The 19911-nt window shown below is 43.9% G+C and overlaps 1 protein-coding gene across 9 annotated transcripts in view; it reads left to right on the forward strand.

Moving 5' to 3' along the window:
• Positions 1-19418, forward strand: part of mecom (MDS1 and EVI1 complex locus) — a 123500-nt gene extending 104082 nt beyond the window's left edge. For 2 of the 9 annotated variants that reach the window (XM_052077362.1, XM_052077370.1), the window contains 15 exons: positions 643-748; positions 856-969; positions 1079-1190; positions 1669-1816; positions 1949-2129; positions 4031-5423; positions 5929-6019; positions 7538-7564; positions 11167-11333; positions 11575-11652; positions 13178-13347; positions 14480-14624; positions 16161-16406; positions 16484-16670; positions 17644-19418. In XM_052077362.1, the coding sequence (XP_051933322.1) occupies positions 643-748; positions 856-969; positions 1079-1190; positions 1669-1816; positions 1949-2129; positions 4031-5423; positions 5929-6019; positions 7538-7564; positions 11167-11333; positions 11575-11652; positions 13178-13347; positions 14480-14624; positions 16161-16406; positions 16484-16670; positions 17644-17763 (3285 nt within the window). In that variant the 3' untranslated portion in view covers positions 17764-19418. The remainder of the gene's footprint in view (positions 1-642; positions 749-855; positions 970-1078; positions 1191-1668; positions 1817-1948; positions 2130-4030; positions 5424-5928; positions 6020-7537; positions 7565-11166; positions 11334-11574; positions 11653-13177; positions 13348-14479; positions 14625-16160; positions 16407-16483; positions 16671-17643) is intronic. The other 7 variants (XM_052077363.1, XM_052077366.1, XM_052077367.1 and 4 more) reach the window with 7 other exon arrangements.
• The last annotated feature ends 493 nt before the right edge of the window (positions 19419-19911 follow it).

The following is a 19911-nucleotide window of genomic DNA, read 5'->3' on the forward strand; positions in this document are numbered from 1 at the left end:
GGCTCATGCAGAAGTATTTAGTCAGTTGGGGTCGTCCAGACTAGTCGGCTGTACCACTTCAAAATGACATTCAAAGACTAACACCGACTAGTCACTATCCTGAGTGTGTTTTATGGTTGCTTGCTCCCGTGTGTGTGTGTGTGTGTGTTTTATGGTACTGCACAAAAAAATATCAATGATGTAATAAGTACCTACCGGTAGTTGCAGTACAATTGACTTTCATCACACTCGCGTTGAATGGAAGAAGGTCTGAAATTGTGCCCCCGCTTATAAACCACTAAAATAACACAAATGGGGAAAAGGTCAAAGGCTCCAAATTGTTGTTACTCCGCTATGACTTTGGACCGCGTCTTTCTTACGTTCTTTGTTACATACACATAGGTACCTCTCAACCTCTAAAGTCGAATGCATGCCATCGGAAGACTTGGGTCGACCTCAGTTTTCCTCAGATCTCAAAACAATTTGCCTTTTTCCATGATCGATCTGTTATATGGGATGACTTTCCATTTTCTGTACCCGCGCCTCGCGATGTGTGTCCACATTTTATGGTGACGCGTTTACACCTGTGTGAGAAAATACATTGTTGGCTGCATTTGTTTGAGCTGCGACATAATACACAATGTATTTGTGGATGTCTTTTAGATCTTCTACAAAGTCACTCGAGATATTTTCCCCGGTGAGGAGCTTCTACTTTTCATGAAGGCAGAAGAGTATTCATGTGATACTTCCATGGCTCCTGATATTCACGGTCAGCATCACACATGTATACGGTACACGATGGTTGCTCAATGGGACAACTTTACACAAGACGTTTCCTTCAACGATTTTCTCATGTTCACCCCTCCCGCTTTGCAGAGGAGAGGCAGTACCGCTGTGAAGACTGTGACCAGCACTTTGAGTCCCGCAGCCAACTGCTGGACCACCAGATGCAGCAGTGCGGGATGCCCCCCTCCTCCTTCCATGATGCAGGTTTGGATTGGGGTTTTATTTTTGTGCCCAGACTTCCTTCTAGTCGATACTCTCTGACTATTTCCTGGAATGTGAATTGCATAAGATTTCACTTGTTGTTTGTGTCTAGCAGAGGACAGTGACATCAATGCCCAGGAACCTCAAGACCTGCGACCTCTCCACATGTCTCATGACTTTCATGAGTGTAAAGAGTGTGATCAGGTCTTCCCGGATATCCAAAGGTGATTTCTATATGACCTGCGCTTGTGTTGTTGTAGTGTGAGTGTGCCTCAGTGTGACTGATTGATTGGTCATTTGTCTCGATCATTCCGCGTGTGGAGCAAGCCAGAATAATAAATGTTAAATGACAAATGTGAACAGGGTCGACTTTGCCGTTGCCAACAGATTTTTTTTTTGATCCCGTAACAAAATATACAACTTAGTCTAGACATGTACTGTACGCTATTATTCACTTCCAACACTGAGTCGAAACATGATTTCAATGTTTTTGACAACTTTTGTACCAATGATAGTATTGCTCTGGAAGATCATCACACTCGCTCAGAATGCAATCAGACTGACTCAAAGGGGCCTATTTAAATTATATTCTTGGTGAATTTGATGACAGATCAGGCACACACACTTTCTCAGAGAATCAGCTGTTTTTTTCTCCCTCTCTTTCTCATTGTTCTGTTTTTTTTTAATCTGTGCTTCCTGCAGCCTCGAGGCTCACATTCTGTCCCACTCTGAGGAGAGAGAATACAAGTGCGACCAATGTCCCAAGGCTTTTAACTGGAAATCCAACCTGATCCGACACCAGATGTCGCATGACAGTGGCAAGCATCATGAATGTGAAAACTGCTCAAAGGTAAAGTGATGACTTTTGGGGGGAAATTGTGATGGATCAGCCACTTTCTCGCTTTGATTTCTGTGTCTACTACTTTGTGTTTCTTTGGTCGATAGTAACACCTTCTGTGTGTCCGTGTGGTTCCTTCCCCAGCAGGTGTTCACAGACCCGAGTAACCTGCAGAGGCACATCCGCTCGCAGCACGTCGGGGCACGGGCCCACGCCTGCTCCGACTGTGGCAAGACGTTTGCAACGTCTTCGGGCCTAAAGCAGCATAAGCACATCCACAGCAGTGTCAAGCCCTTCATGTGTAAGTCACTAAGACCCTACCTATGTAAGTCTACTCAGTACATTATAATAATAACAAAAATAACATGCTTGTGTAACTAGAAAACTTGTTCTTGGGAATACTTGTTTTCAGCTTCTCCTCCAGATTCAAACCTAATGTTCCAAAGTAAATAAAGGAGGGAATATTAAGAGTTGTGACATAATTCACTAGAAGTCAAGAGCAAACACACCAATGATTATTTGACTAGCATGTAATTGGAGTCACTTACACTTGGTCTTATCCAAGTGACCTAGTCTGACACACACAAATTCATGCACGCATGCACACAAATACGCTCACTCACACACACAATCACACTTTTTCCGTCTTGCATACCCCAGCAAGACACATTTTGACCTTTCACACTCTCCTTTCCCTAAAGCATTATGACCTTCACCCTTTGCCTCTTCTATTTCCCTGACCTGCCACATGCCAGCATATGAAAAGCAGTCCACATAACAGATTCTACTCTTCTTTTCAATTAAGCATATTAACATGTCGTGAGTACGCAGGCTAGTAGGGCTGAAATGAATAATGATATGTTTTTTGACCGATACGATCTGTATCGAATCGATATCAGGCCTGACAATCTGACACAAAGCGATATACTGTGTCACTTTTTTGGAATGATACAATTCAAAGTCGGTGTGCAGCCAGCATTGATGTGCACCAGTCCAATGCCTATCGAATGTAGCTAGTAGTGCTGAAGCAGTAGGCTGGGTACACCCTGATCTGTTCACCCAATTGCAGGGCACACAAAGACAAACAAGTGTTCACACTCACACCTAAAGACAATTTTAGAGTGATTAATTAACCTACCATGCATGTTTTGGAATGTGGGAGGAAACCAGAGTACTCTGAAAAAACCCAAGAGGTTTGGATAGGCTCCAGCCCCATATATGTAACATCTGTTTCTAAAACAAACTGGATTCTGATATCAATTTAGTATAGGTCAGCATGATAACCGATTTTGTTTTCAAACAGTGTCAAATGTAGTCAAATTCCATTGATGGCTTCATGAAAACTATTGCAAAAGGAACGACTATTGCAATTACAGTATTTCTTTACAACCCTGATGTGAATTAAGAGTAGGCTAGGTCGTAAATATGCTGATAAACTAGTAAGATGGTCTCTATACTGGATATGTTCACTGTCCATCTCTTAGGGTCAGATGTTTGTCACAAAAGCACTCGAGGGTGCTGTGGGAAGGTTGCCCAGTACAGGATGACAGTGACCGAGCTTGGGGACAAGGTGAGGGACCTGAAAGAGTGATGGGAGAGACTCAGTGTAGGCAAGAGGGGTGGGGGTGGGGGGGGGGGCAGTATAGGACGTGGGACCTGTCCTGGGAACCAGACTGCAGGATAGGATTCATTCAACTCTGCTTCCTTCACAAACTTAAAATAGAGCCATTGTACTTCATACGCCTAAGAATGTGTGTGTGTGTGAGTGTGTGTGTGTGTGTGTGTGAGTGTGTCAGTACTCTTGCATTCCTTTGTGTGTCCTTCTCTGTGACTTAGTTTGTCTGTGTTGTTTTCTTGGGGGACTGTGTGTGTGTGTGTGTGTGTGTGTGTGTGTGTGTGTGCGTGTATGTAATTGTTTATGGAATCCCTGGGACACAATGAGTCGAGGGATGCCTGGGAACCATTTCTGATGTGCAGGTGATGAGCGGCAACAACCGACTCACACTGTCATCCTGTTACAATAGCAGGAACTGGACACACCTCTCCTCCTCACATTGATGGAAACCATGGTCATAATATTGATGGGAACACAAGCGTTTCACATTGCATTTCCTCTGTGTCACTTGTTAAGTAGATATGTATTGCGTGATGTTCTTGTTCGGTACTTTGTGCGTCTCTGCGTCGCGTTGTGAAACCCTCTTTGTTTACTTCTGTGTGCCCCTGCAGGTGAAGTGTGCCATAAGTCCTACACCCAATTCTCAAACCTGTGCCGTCACAAACGCATGCATGCTGACTGCAGAACGCAGATAAAGTGCAAGGACTGCGGGCAGATGTTCAGCACCACCTCTTCCCTCAACAAGCACCGACGCTTCTGTGAGGGAAAGAACCATTTCACGACAGGAGGAATATTTGCTCAAAGTATGCCACTCCCTGGTGGCCCTGGCTTGGACAAATCAGCTTTGGCGATGGGCCACAGCAGTGCCGGATTGGTTGATTACTTTGGAACTAGCCGCCATCATGGTGGGCTTACGTTCCCTGCTGCGCCAGCCTTCCCATTCAGCTTCCCGGGCCTTTTCCCTTCTGGTATCTATCACCGCCCACCACTAATTCCAGCCACTCCTTCGCCGGTTAGGCAACCCGCTCACACTGCTGTTGCTAGGCACGGTGCGGAGCTAAGTAGGAATCCACTACTGCCACCTAGCCCTGGAGCTCAGGAGTCCAGAGAGCTCCTTAAGGCGCTTCGGAAGGACAACAGCGTTCCTGAAAGTCATATCGCAGCTTCAGACCTATGCAATCAAAGCTCGCTGTCCTCCACAAAGCAACGCAACAAGCAAAGTGACCAATCTGAAAGCAGTGATCTGGATGAAGTCAGCACACCCAGCGGAAGCGATCTGGAGAGCATGTCGAGCTCCGAGCTCGAAAGTGATATGGACACTGAGCGAGATAGGGGGGTCGTGCGGGAAAATGGCAAAAGCCTCAAATTGAAGGCTCGTGATGGAAGCCCCCAAAGTCGAAGCCTGACAAGCAGCGGTGCTGATAAAAACTTTCCCGGACCTTCGCTTATCCCTTCCTCACTGGACGAGCACACGGCTGTTACCGGAGCTGTAAATGACTCTATTAAGGCCATTGCCTCCATAGCTGAGAAGTATTTCGGCTCGACGGGCCTAGCTGGCCTGCAAGACAAAAAAGTCGGCTCACTGCCCTATCCCTCGATGTTCCCTTTACCTTTCTTCACAACTTTCTCTCCGCCAGTTTATCCTGTTCAAGACAGAGATGTCAGAGCTCACGTGCTGAAGAGTGAGGCGCAGTTGCAGGCTGACGATTGCAAAAAGGCTCAGAGCAAATCGTCATCAGAGTCACCGTTTGACCTCACCACCAAACGAAAAGACAAATTGCCCCCGCTTGAGCCTTCCAAACTCGAAGCCTCCCAGTTTACCGGTCAAGATCAGCCTTTGGACCTCAGCCTAGGAACCAGGGGCCGTGGATGCAATGCAAGAGAAGAAGAGGAAAAATTGTGTGAAGGTCATCAGGATGAGAAGGCAGTTTTGGTAACACCAAAGCCCGACTCCTCGTTACAACATGCCAGGCCGACTCCTTTCTTCATGGATCCCATCTACAGGTATTGTTATTCCCAGTGCTTTTGTCACAAGACCCGTTCCTACCAAGAACTGTGATTTGATTCAACTTGGCACAGTACAACCTCTGCATTTTCATTTTACAAATTTGTAAAAGGCACCGAAATAAAAACCACGTAGCAATGTCGAGCATCCATCCATACTAATCAGCTCACAGCCTTGTGCCATGTGATGTTGGTATTCTTCCATCATCTCTCTCTCGAAGCGCAATTCCGATCAAGTCGAAGTTAACTCGAAAGCAGGATTGGTTTGGAATTTTGAAGGCACAGAAACATTGCAAACTTAATTGTTTGAAATTACGTAAACCAAAAGAAAATGCTACCTCTCGTTGCTTCACTTTTTACCTTACCATAAATTGTGAAAACTCTTACGCAGCTGACAAATGAACAGCAGCAGGCTACAGTTGGAGTATTTCACTCGTTTCTCTTTGAATTGCAACATTCAAATTCCGTACGTGTGTGTTACGAGCTGATCGAAATCTACTATTAGCAGGGTTGAGAAGAGGAGAATGAGTGATCCGTTTGAGACGCTGAAAGACAAGTACTTGCGGCAAGCTCCGGGCTTCCTTTTCCACCCTCAGGTATGTTCTGATTGTGCCATCAACGTGGAATGGGACCTGGAACTGATCTGTTTATCTCATCAAAATGTGTTTGTGTTTATTTGTGTGTATATTTGTGTAAAAAGTGCTTATAGCTTTGATTTCTTCTCACGCTTTCTGTGGAAGACCGAGTGCAGTCGGCGTAGCCTCGAAATCAATACACATGGAATCGCAAAACTGATCATCGAACACCGACTGTCAAAAGTAGTGATGTGTACTGTGAGCCATTGTCACCTTCCACTTGAAAGTGCCCGAAATGATTGTCACTCACTAATTGTTAGAACCTGTGGTAGTAAGAGCACACAGAGGAGGCGCAAAGGTCATAAAGAAAGGCAAAGAAAATGAGGGACAGAAGGAAAAAGCGGACACATTGAAGCTGCGTTGAAAGGCAAAGGCAAAGGCCGAATGTAGAGTCCGCAAGGAAGAAAACAAGGAAAACATATTCCGTGATATCAATGAAAGTGCCCGTTGCTGCTTGATCCTGGATGGAGACTGCTTTGGAGCAATGTCAGTCTCCTCAGAAATAAAAGGAACCAGGCCAGTAAATAATGTTCACTGCTATACACAATGTGAATTTAAGAAAAATGTTCATTCATTATATTGTAAGATTTTTATCGTTTAATAAAACCCTTGCTTCACACGATTGACCTGCAAAAATAAAAAATAAAAAATTGCTCCAAAAAGTTAGAAACTTGCTCCTCAAACAAAGTAATTGATTGACGAAATGGCTCTGCAGTGAAGAAAAAAAAATTCCAGCCTTGTGTATGTACTGAACTACATTCGTTTAATCAGTCTCTGTTGTGGGTGAGAACGGCCTCGGAAAGTGAAAACAGCACTCTCTCAGGCATATGATTCTGTTCCCCCTTTTTCTCCATTTCAGGTCTGGTTTTTACAGGCTGTTTCATTTGCCTGATTTATGTCCTCTGTCCAGACTGTGGCAAAGGCCTAGCCTGCAACGACCACATGGTCGTCCCACATGCCTTAATGAGGTGTCCTATCAGTAGAAACACTAACAGAGTGCTTAGGCCATCTTTATGACTTTATGATGTCTGGACACACAAATCATTCCCAGAAACCCCAGACGAGTGTAGGTCCAAGTCAGACCAGGCGAGGGGCCCTTCTATATACTTTTGAGTGGCACTGCGCTCAGTCACCTGACTCACGGTTTGCTCATATATCAATTCAAACGAAGAAAATCTGAAAGACGATATTCTTTTTATTTTTTTAACCCGTTTGTGATTCAGCTTTTTACTTCCTGGCAGGATATTTTATTGCAAAGCAATTTGGGGTCATATTACATTCTGGATGCTATTGTAATATTTTTATTGCGCACAGGGAAGTGTTCGGAACTATGAGAGCCATGTACAATTCCGCCGCTGTAACTATGGAGTTAGGCAGCTCATTGCTCCTCTATAGTTAAAATGTTTGACCCATGTTTTGTAGAGCTATAGACATTGATTGCTGCTAATTTCTGACTTTTTTTTTCTTTTCTCCCTTCAGTTTCGTTTGCCGGATCAGAGCACTTGGGTAAGATATATGTATATCTACTTTTTCCTCAGTAATTCATGTACGCCATAAGAGCGTAGTGTTTGTTTTTTTGTTTGTTTTTAAATAACATTGTTTTGCACAATCTTGTTGCAACACTTAATTCCTCAAGAGGTACCAATGAGTCACAGCACCTTAAAATTCTGGATTTCTCTGCCCCTCTTACACTACTGTGGGAAATTGGCATTACAATGGAAGACCAAAACAATTTGTTCCGCGCAACTAGTCCACTTCCGTTTTCGAGGAAATGTTTCCCTTCAGGAGACAAATTTCTTGTGTGCACTATATACTTGGCCAATAAAGATGATTCAGTTTCTGATTCGGATTCAGATAATGGGACAGAATTGATCAGTTTCAGGCCAAAACTTTAGTTATAGTAAAACTTGTATTAGCTGGAAAAACACCCGTGGCCATATGTTAATCACTGCCAATCAATACTTAAAATTATTATTATTATGATGATGATGATGATTATTATTATTGTACATCGACCTCACAGTGCAGAGTTATCGGGTTAAATTCCAGCTCCCTGTGTGGCGTTTTGCATGCTCTCCCCAGGCCTGCGTGGGTTTTCTCCAAATACTCCGGTTTCCTCCCACATACTAAAAACATGCATGGCAAGTTAATGGAACACTCTAAACTGTCCCTAGGTGTGAGTGTGAGCCCGGATGGTTATTTGTCTCTGTGTGCCCTGCGATTGGCTGGCAACCAGTTCTGAGTGTCCCCCGCCTACTGCCCAAAGATGGCTGGGATAGGCTTCGGCATCCCCCGCTGCCCTTGTGAGGATAAATCGGATCAGAAAATGAATGGATGGATGGATGGATAATAAAAATAATATATTTTAAAAAGATGTAGGGGATGTTAGCCACCTCACAAAAAGATCTCATTCAGCTCACTTCACAGTGTTGTTTTTCTTTCTTATATTGTCAAGCTCACACTTAAGTTGTAAGTGTCGCAAAACAACATTTTGGGCTACTTTGTCATACTGTAGTGAAGAGCCCAGTCGAGATGCATACTGAGCAATCAACTTCATGGTTAATTTGCATAAGAGCTCACAGGGCAGAAAACGAGGGTCAGTCTGGCGTCGGATGCACAGGGTGAAAAACGGGTGGTCTGATTCAAAAAGGGAGGCTGGAGAGGCACTTTCCATCAATATACCCAAACCAACCACTTTTGAACATGTAGTATGCTTTCTTGTACAGATAATGAAGCGCATCTATTGCATATGATCATGAAAGGGAGAGGGAATGGAGGGGCAGTGGAGATTTTGTTGAAGGTAGTTGTTTAGATGGAACTATGTGCTTTACATGTGTCCAAGGGTAACAGTCTCTTTGGGACACCCCCGTGGAGGGTGGGGGTGAGGGGTCGAGGGTTGAGCTTGTTTCTCTCGCCAAACATCTGGTTGCTGATAAAGATCAACAATTGAGAATGCATCTCGCTAATTAGGCCCTCGCAGCATCACCGACTTCTGAAGATAGCCAATCAACCACAGGTCCCACTGCGACGCTACAGCAACAAGCAAGTTCACAAACGCTTACACACTGCCTTGGGGAAAATGAAAAGGGGTTTTCATGAGGTGTGCGTCTGTGTGTGTTCAAAAGTATGTGGAAAGGGGCCGGTTATACAAAAGAGTAGAGTGTATGACCTTGGGAAAATTACCTCAGAGCGCAGTCTGGTCTCTTCTTGACATTAAGTAGCTTAAACATTTCACACAGACAAGGCACTGTGACATAGCCAAATAGACTTAATCAACCTAATCCATAAAACGTACACATCCATCATTGAAGTGCAATCTGTGGTTAATGTTTTGTAACTTTTCAGACATCCTTAGAGAATCGGATATGACGAGTCACGAATGAAATGTACGTAAATGAATAAAGGCTGTATACTTTAAATAAAGCTCTATTAAGACGAGGTTGTAAATTATGATTGATCATTTATGATTGGCAAATTTGATCGTTATTTTTGTAGTTAGCAGGCGCGTACGACTGCATCGTATCACAAAATGTTTTTGAAGATATTTTTGTGGTAAACATATAAACAAGGTGATCAACATAAGAATAAGAGTAAGAAAACCTTTATTCGTCTCAGCATGGAGACATTCCCAAGTCCAACCATTATATCATGATGCATAGCCGTTGCAAACTACAATTACAATAACGGTTCTAATCTAAATCTACCAAACTCGACAATCTGCATCCTCCCACATTGAAAATGTCGACTGCATCGGGAACTTTGTACTCAGCCGTCACTTGCTTTCAACACGTCTCCACGCACGGTCATCCATGAGTTTCTCTCAAACGATAGTCTTTCTGTCCATCTTTCCATCTTTCTATCGTTTTATTTATTTTTTCTTTCTCGCCTATCATCTTGTCCTTCATCGTGCTTCCTCGCAGAACCTCTTCACCTCTCTGCTCGCCATTTACTCCATCTTGGCGAGACGCCTGAGTGTAACAGGGGCTGAAAACAGGAGATGGAATGTCAGAGTCGAAGCGGTGCTCCCGTAGAGGACCCGAATCACCACTGATTTGTTGCCTTGATGAAATAAGAACAAGCTGAAATTTCAATACGCGTAAAATAATGCAAATTTTCTTGGCCCCATTGGAAAAGTGTGCGCGTGTGCATGCATTTCATGTGCGAGCGGGATGTGAGTGCGAGCATGCGGGAGTGTGTGCGCATGTGTGTGCGTGGGATGGCCTGTCAGGCCCAGTGCTCTACTGGGACCGCCACCCCTCTGTCGCCCTCTTCGCCCCCCTTGCAGCTCTGCTCCTCCCCCACTCCGCCCCTTTCAGCACAGCGATATCATTATTACCCATGTCTGGCCCTTGATCAGCAATGTCAACATCTTTCATATTGACGAATGTGCTGTCTGCCCGCATTGTGCACAGAATGGTTTACTGCCCAGCAGTGGACATGAATCACTCCACACACAAACACAAACACACACCCGACACGGATCTGACAACACACAGATACACGCTTGGCACGGAGAATCAAACTCGCGGGCAACACGCGTTACAAATACATTCTCCTCGCTCACACACAGACATCTATTTTCACACACACAGGTGGCAATTAATCAACTATAACCACCATGAAATAGTTTCTTATATCCATATATCCACATACAGAGTAGGCAAGAAGGCATAATTTTTCCGAGGATATCTGATGAAAGCAACCGGTCAACTTCATTAGCAGATTGGCTCCAGTCGTTAATTCTTTCCTTGTGTCTGAGTCTGTCTGTTGAGGTGTTGTCTGTGCTGAGAGAGAGAGAGAAAGAGAGAGTTGTGTGAACAACTCAAAACTTTCTCAGAGCATGTCAGGAATGTAATTGAGGCCTACATTCTCATTGTGCCTATTTCAAATGTAGGATATACAAACCTTGCACGTTTGGTGTTGCCCAATTTTTTTATTACTTTTTAATCGCACTTGCCGCTCTTTGCTGAGAAATTTTCAGACCCTGATCAAATCAATGCCAGCCTCTTTAGACCATTCATGAACATGAAATTCCAGCAGAATGGCATTTCCTGGAGTTTTTAGTTTCGACAATGATCCGGTCTCATCTTCCCGTTGCTTTCTTTCAGATGTCAGCTATTGAGAACATGGCTGAGAAGTTGGAAACTTTTGGCTCCTTGAAGCCGGACTCGAGCGATCTGCTGCGCTCTGTCCCCTCCATGTTTGACTTCAGGGCTCCACCTTCAGCGCTTCCGGAGACGCTGCTCCGCAAAGGCAAGGAGCGCTATACATGCAGGTAACCGCAACACGAACTGCAGCTTTGATTATCAACACTTATTTGACGAGATTCAGGAGGTTTACTCTCATGAAGAAACTGTAAAGTTTTGCTGATTCGCCCCTAAAAGCACCTACTAAGCAAAGGATTATTTAATTTCAAATACTGTGGAAATTGAAAACATAGCCTATACCATATTTTGTTTGGCGTTTACATTTGATTTACAGAGGGTTTCTGTATTATTTTCTCTTATGTTGAATAGATATTGTGGTAAAATCTTCCCACGTTCTGCCAACTTGACGCGCCACCTTCGGACTCACACAGGGGAGCAACCTTATAGGTAAGAAAGACTCTTTTGTGGCTTTCATTTACAGTCATTAAGCCCACGATCGAGCTGCTCACTGCTGTCCTTGGTGTCAATCAAAGTAGACCATAACTGTAGAAAGTGTAGTAATTTTGGTGCTTGGAGCTTTGATCCTTCCCAAATTTCCCAGGGCCTTGCAGATATGCCACGCCAGAGCAGCATTTCATGGAAGTCCACTTTTTGGGGTAGTCCTGAAAACAAACAAAAGGGCATTGAAAACAATATCTCTCGCCATTGTGTGAATGAGTTGTAGGCAATGACATCCATTTTCCGATCGCTTAATCCTCACAAGGGTCGCGGGGCATGCTGGAGCCTATACCAGCTGTCTCAGGGTAATAAGTGGGGAGCACTCTGAACCGGTTGCCAGCCAATTGCAGGGCACGCAGAGAGGAACAACCATCCGCACTCGCATTCACACCTTGGTTCAACTTTGAGTGTTCAATCAGCCTGCAATGTATGTTTTTGGAATGTGGGAGGAAACCGGAGTACCCGGAGAAAACCCACGCAGGACAGGGGAGAACATGCAAACTCCACACAGGGAGGCCAGAGTTGGAATCGAATACCTCTGCACTGTGAGGTCGACGCGCTAACCTCTTGACCTGCCTGGAATAATTGTGATACTGCGAAATAATTTGTCTCTTGAAAAATGCTGCGCTGTCACCCAGGCGACAACATTTTCCAAGAGCAAAACAAGGAGGCAAATTGTGATCCTTTGAGAGATCTTTCAAGTTCTGGCTAAATGCCTCACGAGGAGAAGCTGTCATAAATCCATATGCTTGTCTTTCTGACATATCACGCTCAAAATATTTACATTCACCCTCTGTACTACGTTAGCAGCTCCAGTTGCTGAAGAACCAACAATGAAACAATTTGTTGTTTATCCAAGTACCTTTACCTTGTTAAAATCAAGAGTAATCCCTCGCCAGAAGGCAGCTTTGTAGTTACTTAGATGAAATGTTGCCCCGACGCTTGCAGGAGGCCTTTTCACAACAGGGGAGCGAGGTCTCCACTGGCCCAGCCCAATAGCCTCCACTCCACACACTGGCATGCCATTAAAGATGACCGCTGTTTATGGTCATTTGTTATGTTGATAACCGGGGGGGTCCTGAGGGACAGCCAATCCAGCGAGCTAATTCCAGCCGAAGAAAAGATCTAATCTTCTGGTATAATTTTGCATGGAGAAACTTGGCAAGGGCGTCTAATTTTGCTGGGATAGAACACAATCTGTTGCGTGCTTATTGAGTGAGAGAAGAATGCAATTTTATTGAGCTGGCTGGAGATAAGAGGCAATTCTGTTTCACCTTCAACAAGCTCCTCCATCATGTCTGGATCTGTGGAATTGCTCGGACTGGGTGTGTGTGTGAGTATGTATGTGTGTGTGGGTTCTGTATCACAGATGATTGCTGCAACCCAAAGCAAGAGTTCCAAAGTCATGTTTTGGGTGACTGTTTGTTTTGTCCTTAAAACACTTTTTTTTCTCTCTCTCTCTCTCTCCTTGCAGATGTAAATACTGCGACCGCTCCTTCAGCATCTCTTCCAACCTGCAACGGCATATTCGCAACATCCACAACAAGGAGAAGCCTTTTAAGTGCCACTTGTGTGATCGATGCTTTGGTCAGCAAACCAACTTGGATCGCCACCTCAAGAAGCACGAGAATGGTAACCTGTCAGGTAAGGAGCACAGAGGCCTCAACTGTTATTCCAAATGAGAGCTTGAATGGTCCCAAAGAATCCCTACACGATTCACCCCCCACACTGCGAAATTATCTTAAAAGATGAGAAATGAAATAATTCCAGTAAATCTGCCATAAAGATCAACAAGAGCACAACATATTTATGAAATGAGCTAATATAATCGCGAACATAGCTTATGTATGTGATGGACTCAGTGTCTCTGACTGATCAGAATCTCGCGCGCACACACACACACAAAAATGCTCAGTACGGTACATGCATGCATATACATTTCAAATTTCTGACCTGAAATGAAAAACCTGTTTAGATATCTTCACAGCTCTATTGCATTGCATGGCACGGTGCAGCTTTCTGATGTCTGGTGTATGCCGAGTCTAAATCTGTGACATTGAAATCACTCATCAGTCACACACTGCTATGTGTTTAGTTAAGTCCGACAGTCGTGGTCTCAAACTCACGGCCCGGGGGCCACTTTACGCCGTACCATCGCACTTATGAGCCACCACACCTCAGGCTCATAACCTCTTATGACGAAATTCCAAGTGGAAGGAAAATATCCTGTCACCAAGGTCCATTTGTGTATTTTTTTTAAAATATCTGCTATGAAGAGAGAGGTTGGTGACCAGAACAGGCAATTTCTAGCAAAATAGGACACACAATGTTTTTTTTTTGTTTTTTTTTTGTCAAGGCTCCCCAACACGTCATAATGCACAGAGAAAGTTGTTGCCGCTCAAGAAATCAAACATTGTGACTCAAGTAGAAATGCTGAGGAGTATGCCAAGTACAGGGGAGATTAGATTAAATCTTGTTCACATTCTGAAGAAGAATGAGTGTTCTGAACTGTTATTAATAAAGGTTGGATTAGTTGAACTACTTTTTTTGTAGAATACTTGATGCGGCTCAAACACTCCCAGACTTACGAGCAGCACCAACATAAATTGAGTTTCAGAGCCGTGGTCAACAGGAACAGTTTGTCCCGAGAAATAATGTGCAAGGAGCCGCATGGTAATTTGGGTTGAAGAGTGTCAACGTGACTCATGCATTAAACCCTACCAGAAAATAATGACACTGAGAAAAACGTTTGTTTCTCCCTTGTTTCTTTGCACAGGCACCGCAATGTCTTCGCCACAGTCGGAACTCGACGGTAGCAGTGCCATATTGGACGACAAAGAAGACTCTTACTTCAATGAAATAAGAAATTTCATCGGCAACACGGGCCAAAGCCAAACATCGCCGGACCCCTCTGAAGAAGGGTAGATAAACATCTACATTTTTTTTAATACTACTTTCTGCATTTGATTTTTATTTACGTTTTTCTGGACGTAAGGGCTCGAAGACAGAAAATTGTTCTCCAGCGGTTTGTCTGTCTTAGACTTGGATTTTACTATCACTCCAGCCCATCTGAGTAATTGCGTACTGTTGAGAGCGCAATCATGTGTGTCAACATTTAAGGAGATCACAGCTCTTTCATGCATTAAATCAGGTGATGTCCCTGTGCATGCAAGTCCGTCTGCGCATTATGCAAATACATTCTTGGAGCTGCGATCAGGTCAGATAACGGTTGTGCAATCTGCTCGGCTCTCAAGAGTTTGTTTTCACGCGCCTCCCGTCGGTGTGATCACAGTCTCGATTGTACGGCCAGATAGAGATCTCGTAGACTGCCCGATGATTGGGCCTCCATGAGCAGGAGCAGGCGCAGGAGCCTCGGGAGGACGGGAAGAGAAGCCCGAAGGGGGAGCGAAGCAGTTAGCCCGCCACATCTGGAACCAACATGTCTGCCGACAGGAAGAGGGTAGAGGGGGTGGGGTCACAAGGTCGGCCTGTGTTTCCTTTCAAAATGGTGCGCTTCTGACTGCTTCTGATAGATACTTTATCCCCAGCAAATTACCACGTTTGAAAGCATAATTAGCGAATCTGTTTGCTTAATCACAGAGCTCTCGCTGGCTCTTCAGGAGCCACTATTCAGAGCCGCGTGAGCTCAACACGACACAAATACTACCGTTTCAGGTCCAAGCTTACGCCGTCCCGGTTCAAGATTGATGTAAAACACAATGCGGTAACGACGTCTGATAAAGAACAAAGGATGATACACATCTTTTATGTCTGCACACACTTAACTGCATTGCCATCAAGTCAGGTATCGGATACACGCGCAGTAATTATGTGATGACATGTGTTACTTTCCGATCTGCATTTCTCTTTCTCTGAGCTCTCTTTGTGCAAGTTTTGTTTTTTTTAATGTATCTGCAGAAAGACATCCCTGAGTGTAATTAGTGAATCAGTCTGAATGTGGTTCCAGGTGATTTAGCAAATGGTGGTTTCCTGCGGCACTGAGAAGGAAAAATTAAGACTCTGGCAGTTTGTATAGCTGGTTCTCTTTCCCTCCACAAGCAGAGCAGAATGGACCGCTTGGCAGCGCATTCATAATTCAACTTCCAAATGGGGCCGTCAGCTAAATATTTTGCCTATTAGATGATTACTAGATAGTAGTGAAGATAAACAAGAAGAGGGACTAAGCACTCCGGTTAAGTGCTGCAGTGATGAAGTTGGTGCTGCTGTGCCCAGAGGGGCCCTGCAGCCTCAATGACGAATGAGATTCCGGCTTTGCTCTGTCCCAGCTGCCATGTCCTGCTTCGCTGCTTTGTCGAGTAGGCCACTAGGCATTGTGCTTTTTCACATATGGAAGCAGAGGAATGTTGCAAGAACATTTCACAAACATACACAAACACACACAAAAACAAAACCCATAAAATCAGTTCATATGAATGTGTTATATTCTTGCTCTGCAGTGTCAATGGCAACGCATTTGAAGAAGAAAAAGCTCTACAGATGGCCAGCCATGGGTCACATGACTTGGAAGACGAAGAAGCAGAAGAGCTTGCTGCTGATGAATATGGAGAAGAGCCCAGCAACACCCTGCATAAATCCCAAGAGGAGATGCCCAATAGCGACATTAGTGATGACATCATACAAGATGGAATGGACTTCAGTCGGACAAATGACTCGAGCCAGAACTGTAAAATCTCTCCAATGAGGTAACGCTAATAGTGTAATGGGTGTCTGTTTTTTAATTTCAATTTTTGACATGAAGATATATTGTGGTGGTTTTCAGGTATAAGGACGAGGAAGAGCCGAGTGGCTACTCCGCCTTGGATCAGATCCGTCACTTTCCAGACATCCACAAGCTTGAAGAGAGTGAGTTGAGCGATGGGGAAGGTGATGAAGACGACCAATCGTTTGCCTCTGCCTCGCTGGATGACGCAGTCAAACAGCCCCTCTTTCGGAAATCAAAGTCACAGGTAACAGCATTTTAGAAGGAACCTCCAAGGTCTTGATTCTTAACTCTTTCATTCCACAAGATGTACTTGTACGTCTTTTTAAAATTAGGCTCCGCCTACCAAGGACGTACTTGTACGTCTAAGACTTTTTTTTTTGCTTCATAGAGGGGAGGAGGTTCTGATGCAATCTGTGATAGCATCTCACTAAGGTCGAAGATGCCGCATAGGTGATAAACGCTATGCCGTGAACCCAGAGGTGTTTTAACCTCCTTGGACCCCGAACTCTTGCATGACTGTACTGTCCACGTACATTCAGCGAATGAGTTAAAGTTGTGAAATGCTTTGCATAGCAATATCTAGAAGTCACTTCACCGTGCTTCCCTAAATTAGAACCTCAATTAAATTGTCATATTATTTGACAAAGAAAACAAAGAATTATTTTTTTTACTTGATGAAACGTCCTCGTAAGTGGACGCCAGGCCCTTATAGTCCAAAATTTAACATAGTCTTGAAAGCCAGAGACGTCATGTCCACACACGTGGACGCACAGGATTTGAATTGCAACCTCTTTGACATGACATCATTTTAAGACATGCATTTTTTTTCACTTTTTATCTTGCAAATTCGATGCTTGCGCACACACCTCGTGTTTAGTTTTTCGAGGTGTGTATTGTTGAGTGCCACGCACCCACACTTTCCATTAGTCCTTCTTGGTTTGAACTTCTTCCACTCAGCTGACTAGGAAGCATTTTATTCTATTAATTTATTCACATCAGTTTAAAATCTGAACGACTCCAAGAGAACCGGTCTGGCACTTTGAACTTTGATCCCAGTCCCACTTGACCTTCCGTAAGTGCTGACAGAAGGCCAACTTCTGCATATTTCCAAATATCTTTCAAGATATGTCAATGAGTAACTAATCATCGCTGCCTTTCAAAATTGTGTGCGTTGTGTCCGGCCACTAAATGACCTGCTCTTCTCTGTCCTTTGCCAGGCATATGCCATGATGTTGTCTCTGGCTGAAAAGGACTCTCTCCACCCCGCCACCCACACGCCGGCCTCCATGTGGCACAGTCTGGCTCGGGCCGCTGCTGAGTCCAGTGCCCATGTATGATGACACCTGCTTTTCACCTTTTACATCCCCCCCCAACCCCTGACTCATGGAATTGGGAACCCATTGCCGGGCGTTCTTCCTGTCTGCAAAGCAGAATCATGGCCCTTCTGACTGCTGATTCCAGCGCCTTGTACAAAAGCAGGGTCCTTGCAGACCCCAGCCCAGAAAACCTCAACTTCAAAAGAGAAAAAAAATATCCCTCTGAGACCTTAAAAATGGATTTCCTAGTATGGCACCTAACCAGGATGACGCGATTGTGGTGGAAATAATAAATCTAAAGTAATAATAGTCATATTTATTCTCTTCATTTGCACACCAAAGGCAGCTGGTGGACATGGAAGATGTGCTGATGTATCTTGGATAGACTGCATTCACTGCCCAGTTCACACAAAGTCGGGTGAATATATAGAGTCGCTTGTGTCTCAAAGGCAAAGTATGTATCACTGTAACAAAAACACTGTCTCGTATGACATCATGTATATTCAAACTGCATTGCAATTCAAATCCCCAGGGTCCACGTGTTATTTAAAAAAATAAAAAATAAAAAAAATGCACTTGATGTAATGAAGGGTGGTAACAACTTTGGTCATAGAAGTTCTAAAAGAAGTACCTGTTAGTAATACTAAATCAAGCCAGTTCCCCATCTGTATTCACGGTGTGTCTGCACAATCATCTATTCTCTCCTGCCTTCCATCCTGCCCATCTGCACTATCTGTGAAAGGTTAGGAATAGATCGGCATTTTAGTGGATGAAAAGAAAACATGTTTTGTTTTGTTTTTTAAACTGAAATAAGTAGCCAGCGCTGAAGTTAAATGTTGTTCTCGAAAGGGCATTTATCTTTTTCCACGCCATTGAATTCATCCTAGTCAGCCGAATACCACTAAATAGCCTGAATGCTAGTTGTTAACTGCTCATTCTTGACCTTCATTCATTTTAGACAATCATGATTTCTTTTTTTTTTTCATTCTTTTTTTTTTGTTGATGTTGTTAGTGCTGTTGGTGTTGTTGTATGTTGTCTTATGTTGATAATTGTATTTATTTGTTGGCAAACTGTAGTTTGTTTACTGAATAGCACTGCTCCGAGCCTGGGCAATGGCAGACTCCACTCCGGGCCTATCCCAGACTTCTTTGGGGTATGTAGATTCCATTTGAGTGCCAGATAGTATTAAACATACAACTCACTCCTTATTCTTTTGATGAAACTGGTTGATGAATAGATTTGTTTTTTTAATGACAATTTAATGATTAAATTGTTAAAAAAAAGAAAAGAAAAGAAAACAAGAAAAAAAACTGTATATAGAAGGAAATCATTAAAAGACAAAACAAGCCAGGTATCATTTGTTCATATGCGCATGGTTGGTCTGCTAAGATTTGTGTTGAAATTTTCTACGGTCGTCTGCAAGCTTGTGTGGCGTTCAGTTCATGTTAAACCCTTGTGCCAAACGAAAAAAAGAAATAAATAAAACCGATTTCTCTTATGTATTCTCCCGTTTTGTGGGACCACATTTTTGTTTTTGTCTTTGTTTGTAATCAATTTTAAAAAGTAATCAGCAAGTTGTGGTACTTTTATTTTAATGCTTTTTACAATGTAACTGTTACGCATTTCAATTCAAATAATGTGGGAGGAACAACTAAATAAAGGACTACAATGTGGATTGACACGTCTTCCTTCCGCTCTTTATTCTTCCACAGACATTTTACTCACTCATTCATTTGGAACCTCCCTCACGGTACCCCAAATAAACCCCCTTCCCGTGCCCATAATTACGGCACCAACACGGTTTTCCACATATGGGTCAGAGAACCACCTGGCATTTTATTCCGGCACTCCCATGGCCTCCGAAAGCAAGCCAGAGCCTGAACTCTGCTCCTTTTTCATTTCTTTATTTCTTTATTTTCATCCCCGGGCATTGGCTTCCATAGAGGGGACAGAAGGCCAGAGCGGGCTTGAATGTGGTAGTGGGAGCGGAGGCAGGAATGTGTCCTCTTCATTTGTGTCTGTTTGTGAGGCATGATGGATGAGGTGGGTAGATGTGATGACCTGGCTCATCGCTCAAACGCTCAATAAGAGTCCCATCCAGTGCAGCAGTTCTCCCCATCCCGCAACCCCTTTTCTGTCACTGCTGCCAGCCGACGTGGGCGGACATT

The sequence above is a fragment of the Hippocampus zosterae genome, chromosome 10 (assembly GCF_025434085.1).
Source record: "Hippocampus zosterae strain Florida chromosome 10, ASM2543408v3, whole genome shotgun sequence".
In the NCBI taxonomy this organism is placed as follows: Eukaryota; Metazoa; Chordata; class Actinopteri; order Syngnathiformes; family Syngnathidae; genus Hippocampus; species Hippocampus zosterae.